This window comes from Vulpes vulpes, chromosome 3 (assembly GCF_048418805.1).
Source record: "Vulpes vulpes isolate BD-2025 chromosome 3, VulVul3, whole genome shotgun sequence".
Lineage (NCBI taxonomy): Eukaryota > Metazoa > Chordata > Mammalia > Carnivora > Canidae > Vulpes > Vulpes vulpes.
The window spans coordinates 107,430,389-107,442,834 of NC_132782.1; the positions used below are offsets into that span (position 1 = coordinate 107,430,389).

General features: G+C 43.8%; 1 protein-coding gene across 3 annotated transcripts in view; it reads left to right on the top strand.

The window, feature by feature from the left end:
- Positions 1 to 12,446, top strand: part of GRIN2A (glutamate ionotropic receptor NMDA type subunit 2A) — a 402,208-nt gene that overhangs the window by 247,081 nt on the left and 142,681 nt on the right. For all 3 annotated transcript variants that reach the window (XM_072753877.1, XM_072753875.1, XM_026003101.2), the window contains exon 4: positions 5,617 to 6,209. In XM_072753877.1, coding sequence (XP_072609978.1) covers positions 5,617 to 6,209 — 593 coding nt within the window. The remainder of the gene's footprint in view (positions 1 to 5,616; positions 6,210 to 12,446) is intronic.

Below are 12,446 nucleotides of genomic sequence, written 5' to 3' on the forward strand. Positions count from 1 at the left end.
TCCACAGCTAAACGTGAGCCTCTTCTGTGTCTTGTGGTACAGTATGTTTTGAAAATAACTTCTCGCTTCCATCCCTCCGTAAGGCATACAGTGCCTTGGGTCCATCCTGGGTTTTGAAGTTGCGGATGCCAATGGAAATGACAGTGGTGTAACTGCGGGAAGTCCATGAAAGACATGAGTGATGGTTTCTCTCCAAAGCATGATTCATCACTGAGGAGACAGTTCCTTCTCTTCATGCAACCTCCTTGGGCTCAGAGCAAGTAGGCCAGTGTGTGGAGGGGAGGGGCAATGTGACACTCGCATGGCAGTGGATCTGGACATACCAGTTTCTGAAATAGGATCAGGATCCCTTTAGGTTTCAGGCTCTGTCCATGTTGTCTAGAGGATTGCGGACACGGAGAGGACAACTCCTAGACTGTTGGGAATCAGGTATAGGTAATAGATGAGCCTGTCATCCTACCGGTTCAGCCCTTCCTCATGACAGCCCCCCCCCCCCCAGGATGGTGCTTTTTATGCCCACATTATAGGCAAAGAAACTCAGATGCAGAGAGTTTCAGAATTTACTCACAGTCACGGATTAGCAAGTGCAGAGTCAGCACTTCAGCTTGAGTCTGATAGACCCCAGAGCCCACACTATTTCAACTATAACATGACTAGTGTGCATTAAGGGGGAAGCTGGAGAGTTTATACTTATGATTATCTAGGGGAGCCACAGATGACCATAGTGGAGAAGAGTGGCATGGTTAAAGCAATGTTCAACTAGGGACTTCAATCAGGCAGTCTATGAATGGGGTGAATTGTTGGAATGCTCAAGTCCAGAGTGGGAATTGCCTCTTGTGAGGGAGTGGGTACCATGAACCCCTGATGTGAAACACCAAGAGTCCTTACCCACGGGGAGAATAACAGTGACGTCTATTTGTTGAGTACTTGATATGTGATGGATACTATACTGGCTGCTTTTATACAAGGTCATTTAATCCTCACAGCTCAATGAGGAAGTGCTATCATCACCAACCAGATACTGTAGGGATGAAAAGCTTGGAACCTCCAAAGCAGGCAAACCTGAGTCACTGCCTTGTATGACCCTGGGAGAGGTGTCCTGCCTCTGGGTCTGTTTCTTCATTTGTATGTTGGGGACAATGCTGGTACCAGTTTAGGAAGGTGGTTGGGGGTAGGATTAAATGAGACACTACATTGAAAGCATTGAGCTGCATGACTTTCGTAGGCACGTTAACTAGCATAACTGTTGGCATTGCCATTACCCGTTGTACAGATGTGGAAACTGAGTCTTGGAAAGGTGAAGTAGTTTTTCACAAGGCCGCACAATTAGGACTGGTACCTGGATAGCATGACCCCAGAAACTACAGTGTTGTCCATCCTGGAGAGAAGGTACTAATGGGGATCAGGAGAGAGTTATAGGAGAGATGCAGCTTGGACAAAGCCCTGCAAGATCAGGGAGCAGGAATGGCACAGGCAAGGACCTGGAACATATTCTTATATAGACGGCTGTGCCAAGTGAGCTCTTGGCTAATGAACTGCTGTCCCTATAATTATCTTTCTCTTTTATGAAGTTCACAATGCAGCCATGCCCTCCCCACATGGAGAATTAGATAAGGCTGCACTTGCTTACAGCTCTGCTCTGTTGCACAAAGCTGCTCATGGATACAGTAACGTCTGGCTCATAGCACACAGAGCAGGGGTGTTGGAGCATCCCAAACATCACCAACCCCCGCATCTAGCATGCTTCATCCTCACCTCCACACTAATACCGATTATTCCTAAGAAGTGTGTATGTACGGATCATCCCAGAGATCCTTTTAATTGGGTTCTGATCGTGCCCTTAGCATTTGCCCTCCTGACATCTTTCTCCATTCCACATGTGCTCAGTGCAAGAAGACCCTGATCCCTTTGCCTTTTGCAGTCCTAATGTGACTCGTCACCAGCTTCCTTGGAGGCATCTTTGCTCCATGGGAATTATTCCATATCCTTTGTAATTAAGCTTGGAACTTCTCAGTCCCATCCCAAGAAGCACCTGACAGCGCATAAGGTTGATGGATAATATAACTGCCTTGAGACTTCACTTCTGTGCCTTCTTCTATTGTTGGGTTATTTATGTTGTCGCTGTTTTTTGGTATTTAATGAGGTCCTATGGACAGCTGTTGAGGCTTATAGGACTCCTGTATTCCTCTTCTGATCAATAAAGGTCACCCCTTATTTCAGACATTGGATGGAGGAGTGGTGGGTTGGTGATGTTGAAAGATTTTATTTTCTGGACATGACATTCAAGAGCCATAAAAAATACAATATCAGACACTGAATTCTACTGTTTTGCTGTTATGTTTTTTAAAGCAAGTACATTCCTCTTAGATTTCATTCACACATTCATTTACACATGCATTCCCTCATGCTGCATTCCCTAATGTGTCATGTGCCAAGCCTTCTGCCAGGTTCTGGGGACAGAGACGAGGACAGTAGAATCTCTGCCCTTGAGCCATTCATGGTCTTGTTGAAGCATGATTTAAAAATGATTAATCAATCCAAGAATACTGGATTTCTCCAAAAGCTACTGTAGGGAAAAAGATAATTATCCAAAGTCTTTAAATCTGTTACCCACTTTAATTGATTTAATTAGATAAAATTCATAAAACTGTATTGTTGGAAGGAGCCCAGAGGCATTTATTCCTGTTGTTTTTTTTCCCTCTCTGCCTTCAGGCCATGCTGCACTTGAATTATCCCCCAAACCTATGCATTTTAGAAAAGGGAAGTATTTCGAAGAACTATAGCTTTTGGCCCATTCAGATAAAACTTTCTATTCAGTGAGCACCCATAGGGAAAACTCTGCCCACTTCTTGAAAGGGTTGACATGCACAGCCTTATTGTTTTGAAAGATGAATGGAATCAATCCACTCTTAATACACACAAATACAATGGAATCCCCATATTCCTACTATTGAGGTTAATGCATACGGTAACCACAGAATGCAAAATGAAAGCATGGCTACACTATAATAAAGACTCCTTGAGAATTCTTTTAGGTCTCAGGGAAAGAAAAATAATATCTCAGCACTTGTCAAATTGTGTTTTGCTGTAACACGCAGACATACCTTCTGTTTAGCTGGCATTTTTGTACCATGCCAGTCCGTCAACAGCATGGTTTAAGCATCTGCTATCTGCAGATCTTCAGTGATCCCAAGAAAGTTGTGCCTGTGTTTTGGAAAGGGGGCTGGCCATGGAACCAGAACCCAAGTTCGTTTTGAGCCTCATTTCCCCCTGCCAACAACGCCACCTTCATAGAGTCATCATGGGGATTTTATGTGTCAAAGGGTGTGAAGGTAGTTTGTAAATTCTACAACTGTATGCGCTGCCTGCCTTTTCTTTCTTTCTTTCTTTTTTATTGTTTCATGAAATTTTTTCCCCCAATGTTATATAACCCCCTGATTTAAGTTCAGGGTGTTGCTGTGGAGCGGTGGTCAAAACATTTTTTTTAAATTGGAGTTCAATTTGCCAACATATAGCATATCCCCCAGTGCTCATCCCATCAAGTGCCCCCTTCAGTGCCTGTCACCCAGTCACCCCAACCGCCCGCCCACCTCCCTTCCCACCACTCCTTGTTTGTTTCCCAGAGTTAGGAGTCTCTCATGTTGTGTCTCTCTCTCTGATATTTCCCACTCATTTTCTCTCCTTTCCCCTTTATTCCCTTTCCTTATTTTTTATATTCCCCAAATAATGAGACCATATAATGTTTGTCCTTCTCCGATCGACTTACTTCACTCAGCATAATACCCTCCAGTTCCATCCACGTCAAAGCATATGGTGGGTATTTGTCGTTTCTAATGGCTGAGGAATATTCCATTGTATACATAGACCAAATCTCCTTTATCCATTCATCTTTCGATGGACACCGAGGCTCCTTCCACTGTTTGGCTATTGTGGACATTGCTGCTATAAACATTGGGGTGCAGATGTCTTGGCTTTTCACTGCATCTGTACCTTTGGGGTAAATCCCCAGCAGTGCAATTGCTGGGTCGTAGGGCAGGTCTATTTTTAACTCTTTGAGGAACCTCCACACAGTTTTCCAGAGTGGCTGCACCAGTTCACATTCCCACCAACAGTGCAAGAGGGTTCCCCTTTCTCCACATCCTCTCCAACATTTGTTGTTTCCTGTCTTGTTAATTTTCCCCATTCTCACTGGTGTGAGGTGGTATCTCATTGTGGTTTTGATTTGTATTTCCCTGATGCTGCCTGCCTCTTCTAAGTGGAATATTGTTCTCATGATCAGATCATGATTTAGGGAGGTGTTAGCACTATTAGAGGCCCTTGGGGCGCCTGGGCGCCTCGGTGGGTTGAGCATCTATCTTCAGCTCAGGTCATGATCCTAGGGTCCTGGGATCAAGCCCCGAGTTGGGCTTCCTGCTCAGCAGGGAGTCTGCTTCTCCTTCTCCCTCTGCCCCTCTCCCTTGCTGGTGCACTTGTTCACTCTCTTTCTCTCTCTCCCCGCCCCCCCCCCCGTCTCTCTCAAATAAAATCTTAAAAAGAAAAGAACTGATAGAGGCCCTTTAACCCAACACAAGTTGCCATGCCACTTTCCAGAGTAAGAGCATTCAGCAGCTCCCCCTTATGCTTGAATAAGCTCTAAGCCTCTGAACAAATCCCTGAGGCCATACATGATAGGGTTCCTGCCAAGCTCTTCAACATCATCACATCCCCCCAACTTCATGAGCCATATGCATTTGTTTCCAGCTCCTAAAAATAGTCAAGATTGTATCTACAGGACTCCTCTGACTATAATGTCCTCCATTTCCCTTCCTCCTGACCTGGATTACTCCTTCAGCATCCCCTTATACTTCTCTCAGCCTCTAGTCCCTGGAAATTGCTCTTCCTCAAATTCCTACCAGATCTATGAAGGAAGGCAGAGACCATGTCTGTGTCTGTCTTATCTATCATTGTTTCCCCAAGTTCTAAAATAGCATTTCTGCATAATTAGATGTTCAACAAATACTCATTGATTTAGATAGATGTTGAGACAGGTGTCCAGCTAGCCTTTATTATACTTCATGTTACACAGGAGTCTAGAGTCCAAGTGACAGAAATCCTACCCAAACTGGCTCCTGTGATCATCGGAACTTATTGGCTTCTCTAACCAACAGATCTAGAGTAAATGGTAGAGTCTGGGTGCTCCAAGTATGTCATCATTTGGATGCCTCTATGTCCTGATGTTGTCTCTCTTGGCTTACATTTTTCAGTCCTGAGCCGGGGGCCAGATAGAGTTTGTTGTGTTGAAAACATATGGGGCTTGAAACCACATGGGTCTAAAGGGCAGGAGGAATGGGATAAACCAGAGGCAAAAAGAACAGGTGTCCTTCATGCATGAGGCTGCAGACTCCAAGTTCAGGATCTCTCTCCTCTGTATTTCCAGTGTCTGTTCCAAAGTGTGGCATATAGTAGGTGCTCAGGAATGTTCACAAATGGATAGGTGTGTGATGTATTTTCCCTCCCTTCTCAGGAGGTGCTTTTTAAGCCTATAAAGACAGATGGTTCTATATAAACCGCCTTCTGCCTCATCCTCTGTTTTGCTTTTTTTTTTTTTTTTTTTTTTTTTACACCTGTTGTTGGCAGGATCCGACGTCAACCTTCTTCCAGTTTGGAGCGTCCATCCAGCAACAAGCTACGGTCATGTTGAAGATCATGCAGGATTACGACTGGCATGTCTTCTCCCTAGTGACCACCATCTTCCCTGGTTACAGGGACTTCATCAGCTTCATCAAGACCACAGTGGACAACAGCTTTGTGGGCTGGGACATGCAGAATGTGATCACCTTGGACACTTCCTTTGAGGACGCAAAGACGCAAGTCCAGTTGAAGAAGATCCACTCTTCCGTCATCTTGTTGTACTGTTCCAAAGATGAGGCTGTCCTCATCCTGAGTGAGGCTCGCTCCCTGGGCCTCACCGGATATGATTTCTTCTGGATTGTCCCCAGCTTGGTTTCTGGGAACACAGAACTCATCCCTAAGGAGTTTCCATCAGGACTCATTTCAGTCTCCTACGATGATTGGGACTACAGCCTGGAGGAGAGAGTGAGGGATGGCCTGGGCATCCTAACCACTGCCGCATATTCCATGTTGGAGAAGTTCTCCTACATCCCTGAGGCCAAGGCCAGCTGCTACGGACAGACGGAGAAGCCAGAGACCCCACTGCACACTCTGCACCAGTAAGAGGGCGATCTTTGCTTGTTTCCCAGTTGGGACTGGAGTTTTGTTGTTTGTGTGCTTGTTTGTGTGTGTGAATAGTCAGAGCAATAGTTGTCCAGCAATTCCTGCTGGAAATGTGCGCTACAAGTAGACAATGTTGCATGTGTGCTTATGGGATTCTTTTTGTTTACTCTCTTCTTCTCTCTTCCTGTTGACTCATCTTTTGTTTATAACTTACATCATACTTTGTTTTCTGTAACTTTTTTCTTTTACTCAACAATCTACCTTGGAAACCTATGCCCAAGACCTGTCTATGTATCCAACTATGTATCTCTCTATCCATATTCTATCTATAGCTATATATCACATGTGCCTGTGGATGTGTGTGTATATATAGATATAGATGGATTTTTATATGCAGACACACATGTATGGATTATATGTAATATTCACATGTATGAAGGTATATAGATTATGTATGTATAGATATAGGTGTGTGTGTGTATTTGTTGCAACCTATGCATTGCATTTCTCAACAGGGATATACCATGATTTATTTATCCAGTCTCCATAATGATAAAAAATTTAGGTGTTTTCCAATTTTTTTTCCATTAGAAACTAAGCTGCAGTGCTCATCATCCCACATCTCTGTGCACATGTGCAAATGTTTCTTCAGGGTGAATCCTAAGAGGTAGAATCTTGGGGTCACAGAGTACCTGCATTTAAAAATTGAAGTGTCTGTCACCAAATTGTCCTACAAAGGAACTCTACCAATTTATATTCACACAAGCAGTTTGTGAAGTCACTAGACTTCCCACATCCTCACCAACATGTTACACTTCAGGAAGACTGCCCATGTTGGGGTTTCCATCCTCTGAGTTTGCATCTGACTTTCTTCCCTTTTTTATGTCCTGTTTTTGTAGGTCATTGGGAATCTTGGCAAATACCATTTTTAAAGCTGCATGTATTTCATCCTATGGGTGCATTCTAATTTATTTAACTACTCCCATCTTGGTAGACATTTCAGTTTTATATTTCTGAGAAATGTCATTGTTCTTTGTGGCCCATCATTCTGGCTCAGCTGTTGAGATTTAGGATGATCATTCCTGTACCCATTTTGCATGCCTTTGCCTGTTGTTTGGTGATTGAATCCACACTCCTTCTTCAGATAATGAGCAGTGTAGTTCTGTGATGAGGAGACTGGGATCTGGAGGTTGATTTGTTAGGGTTCAAATCTTGTCTACTTCCTATGTGCCTCAGGACAATCATTTTACCTTTTTAGGGTTCAGTTGCTCATTGCAAAGTGATGATAATAGCACTACTTCCTAGGTGGCGCTTCTCAAACTTCCGTATGTATCAGAATCACCAGGAGGGTTTGCTAAACCATGGAATGCTGGGTTTCACAGTCTGTAATTTAGTAGCCCTGGGGTGGGTGGGCCCCCAGAACTCGCAATTCCAGCAGGTTCCTGAGTGATTCAATATTGCTGGTCTGAGGATCATGCATTGAGAACCAATGTTCTGTGGATAGACCTAAGTGATGCATGAAAAGTACTGCTTAGCACTGTGCCTGGCACCCAGTGATTATCGAATGACTATAGAATGACCAGTGAAGTTGCTTTTGGTCAACAGAAATTACAGTCATCAGACTGGGCTGATTGATTATCAGCAAAGTAACACGTCACTCTCAAATGTCTCTGGGAGGTTTTAGGACTTTGAATTTGCTACAGTTCAGGCATTATCTCTGAGCGGAGTCTGGAGACGTGTGTGTGTATGTGTGTGTATAACAGGATAGAGAGATTATACCTCTTTAAAATTGTTTACACCTAAAAAATGAACTCTTGAATTAAGAACCTGTGGTCCTTTGAAATGTTCCCCTCCCATCTCCTCATTCGCTCTCTAGGGATCCTCTTTCTACATTACCACTTCCAGCATTTTAAATAATTGTCTAAATATCAGGAAGGAACTCAGATCAATCAGTATGAGGCATGGAAGCCTCTTATGGAGGCAGGATTCCTGCCAGCCCAAAGACAAGGGCTGGGCTAATGAATGCTTCCTTCCCATAAGAAGTGCCCTACAGCTGGAATATGCAGAAATGTATAATTCTGATGAAAACGTAACTCAATTTTAGGGCAATTGAAATATAATATATACAGGAAAAGGAATTTGAGAAGGGTAATCGTCAAAACATGCAAAGCTCCTTCCAGTGAGCATCCTGAATTCCATTTCTAAAAAAAAAAATTCCTACTGCTGTGAAATGCTGTCATGCTATTTCTAGGAGTTATGTTTTGAATGCGGCAATTTTGTAGATGGTGTTTCAGCCCCAGAGTAGCAATGCATCAAGTGTGGTAAGCCGTCATCCACTGCCTGGTGTTTAATGAAACATCTCTCCATCCATGGGGCGCTGACAGTGCTCACCCCACATATGAGGCTGGAATACAGCATAGGCAGTGGCTCCTTCCCACACTTGCCCGCTGTCACGGTGTTTCTTAAACTCCCCCAGGGAATCGGAGAAGCTTGCCAGGCAAGGAAGGGACTGGGAGCTGGAGGAAGCTTCCCCCCCCCCCCAAAAAAACAGCAGTTTTTCAGAAAAGCCTTCAGGGCACTATTCTCTCCTACATTGGTCATTCTTCCCATCCAATGGACCCCATGCTGGTCCCTGAAATACAGACAGGAATGAAGATACAACTTCTTTCCTCAAAGAATGCACAATCTGGTGAAGATAGACGAAATTTGTCTCACGACAAACTCGGGTAACAAGGACTTTCTTCAAAAATATTAGGGTGAGAGAAAAAAAAAGAATAGTACAGAGTTTGATAAAACACCCACCCCAACACTCATCACAGAGAACAAAGGTGAACGTGTCACATTTGTTTCAAAATTCTAAAAAATAAAACATGACTGATGATGTAATAGTCCTGATTCTCTCTCTCTCTCCCGAGTCCCACTTTCTTCCCTTCCTCTCTTTGGGAGGGAAAAACACTGTCCTGAATTTGGTAGGGATCCAAACCTGTGTGCCTGTTTTGTACTTCCAGTATAGATGTCTTTATACGCACAGTTCTTTTTAATGCACCTGAGTGGTATCTGATATCTTCAACTTTCCTTTACCTCAACCTTGTGGTTCAAGATGAATCTATGAGGACCCATGTCATTCTAGTACATTCATCATGGTTGCTGTTTGTGTTCTGTTGTATAACTGTTGCATTGTTTGTTTGATCATCCCCCTCTGATGGACTTTTATGTTGTCACTGGTAAGGGATCTTTAGTATCTGTAGACTGGCCGGACTCATCCACTTATTCAGCAGAAGCCCAGGACTCTGGAGTTGAGGGTTCTCCGAAGCATCCAATAGCCAAGCAGCTCCCTTTACTCCCCCTGTGTAGTAAAGAGGATGCTCATAGCTTCAGAAGGAGCTCTGATGAATTCACGCTAATGGATATCCTGGTGCACTGGTGCGGGGGTCTGGGGTGCAGCTTTGACTGGTTGAGTGCACCATCTTGGAATCAGTTACACGTGTCCCTCTGTGGTCGTCAGGGACATGGCTTGTAATCTACCTGGAGCTTGTGTACTTAGGACACTGTAACCATGACTTACTGCTTATGATGTGGGACCTAGTAGAAAAGACTACTTGCTGAGGATGACGTGGATCTGTTTCTGTCCCTGGGATTTCAGGGGGGAAAAAGGTGGGGGAACGGGGAAAATGTTCTTTATGTTTAATATTTCTGGTTTTACAGAAGGCACTTTGAAAAGAGCAGTCAGCATTTTATAAAGTTCAAAAATAGCTCAGCCGTGTTATGTAACCTCCTCCTTGCTACTGCAAAGTTATTAAACATCTGTCCCTTCCCAGGCTCAGGGCAGATCACTGGTAACTCCTGGAATCGTGACGGTGGATCATTACCTGTTCTGCTGGCGTGGAACCAAAGCTGTTCTGTCCGGTCCTGTCCCGAGAGTGCCTCCAGGCTGCAGGTGGACAGGGCCCCCTGGGAGGCAGTGTGACATCAGAGTGGAGCATCTGGCACTGAAGCCAACCTCCCTGGGTTTAAATCCTGGGTCAGAACTCTTCTAGATCTGAGGCTTTGGGCAAGTCCCTTAATTACTCCAAGTCTGCCTCCTGAGATGTAAATGGGAACAAGAAAAGTGTTTACTTCTTGTCCCAGAGCCTGGCACACGGAAAGCAGTCTATCAATCGTTATTATTATGATAAAACTTGCAGATATAAAGTTGTGAATGAGCCCAATGTATCTGCACACCATAGTTCACAACATTGCCAATTATTCATTCCCCAAAAAGGTATTTAGTACCCTCCCTACATGAGACACCAACCCTCCAGAGATGGTGAGACAGAGGAAACCCCCATGTGAATATTAGGCGAGACAGTGTCGCCATTTGTGTCTTGTTGTCTCTGAGGCCTGTGGGTCAGTAGACTTGTCCCATAGCAGAGGTTCATATCAGTAGGTTGGAGGAAAGGGTATGTCCCTCTGGGGAAACAGAACACTTCAGGAGTTGGGAGGACTCGATGCTCTGCTAATATTTCCCAGACTTCCTCCTGGTGGCCTTTATTCCTTCTTCTGATACCACAGCTCTAGTAATACTTGGTAAGACTCAGTCTCTTGGCTCAAGCTTGTAGACCAGAAGAAGTCCATGTCACATTTTAGGACTGCAGTTCTGTAGGACACAGAACATTAAATTTGTATTGTGAGCGGTGTGTGCATGTGTGTATGTGTTCCTATGTGTTACCTCTTCCACATGTCAGGGGACACATTGCCACTCACTGAGGAGGGAGGAGGTCATAGAAGGGAGAAGGTGGATGTTTTTAAGGCCTAAACCCTTTGATTAAAGGATTGCCCTGGGAGGAGAATAGCCCATGTGAAGGAGAAGGTAGTGTGATAGAGAGAAAAGTCCACATGGCCAGGCTTGGAATTAGCCACATATGGCTTACCAAGTGTAAGTTACTAACCATCCTAAACCCAGAATTTTTCTAAAGTGTACATATGTCTCTGTGTGTGTATGTGTGTTGTAATCATCTTGTTGTATCAGAATTAGGTGAAATCACATACGCAAAACACCGTTGTGCCTGGCATATAGTAGACATTTCACAAATAATGGTCATGTCATTATTGTCTTCTTATTATTATTGTGGTGGTGATCATTGTTATTATTTCTTTAATTTATACTCATTGTACTGCGGGGTATTCACAGACAGGGAAGTGAGAAATAGATTTCTACCTTGTTTTTTAACTGTGGAATTATGACTTGTGTGTCCTATGGCGGCTCCTATTTTGGTTAAGGGAGTAGTACGTGGAGAGGTGAGTGCATTGGAAGTCGGAGGTGTTCAAGGAGATCTATAGCACAAATGAGGGGGAAAAGAACATCTTCTCCCGAGAGAGTTATGGATTCATGTTGAAGAGAAGTTATTTGGCTTTAATTGATGATACCTGGCTTGACCACTTACGTACTTTACATTAACTCCTTGATTTATGAAGTCAGGCTTCTGCATTAAGAAGCAACAACATTGTAAATTATTACCCTGACAGAAGAGGAAATGGAAGGAAGATATATACCTGAATGTGGGTTTAATTCATATCCAAGTTACCTTGATACTTTTTTCAATCTTCATTTCTAAAATAACCACAGGAAAAGTTCCTGGCTTAACGATCCATTAAGAGACTGCACTAACCCGGGTTGGCATAGTTTTATTTGATAGTCAAAATTATCACTGTTGGTTTCTTTTTTTAATGCCAATAAAAGAGCCTGCTCAGTTAAATCTCAGAGCTTGACCAGAGTGAAAACTTCCCTGGGTGAACGTGATAACTCTTTGCAAATATTTATCTGTGGGATCACCGTATGTACCACAAGCTTTCTGGCAATGGCACCACTTACCCAGGAGACCAAGCCATCCTGTGGGTTTGTGCTGTAAATGTGAGACTCTGGACTCAGCAATCGGGTGGTGGGGGAAGGCTGAGCCTCAAAGTAAATCAGCAAGAGGTATGTAGAAATGAGATATGAGAGGATCCAGGGGCATGTGCCAAATTGAGAACCCAAAGCACATTCCACCAGGCTCTGTGACTTTGTGGAATGTGGGTTTGGACGTTGCCATGTTCACACCCTCTCACTGCGGTTATCTTGGGCAAGTTACTGAACTTTTCTGAGCCTCCACTTCCTTGATTGCAAACAGAGATCATTCCAACCCTAGAGAACCATGGTGACACTTAAATACATGTAATATACTCAGCCAAGCATCTACATTATAGTTGGCACCCTA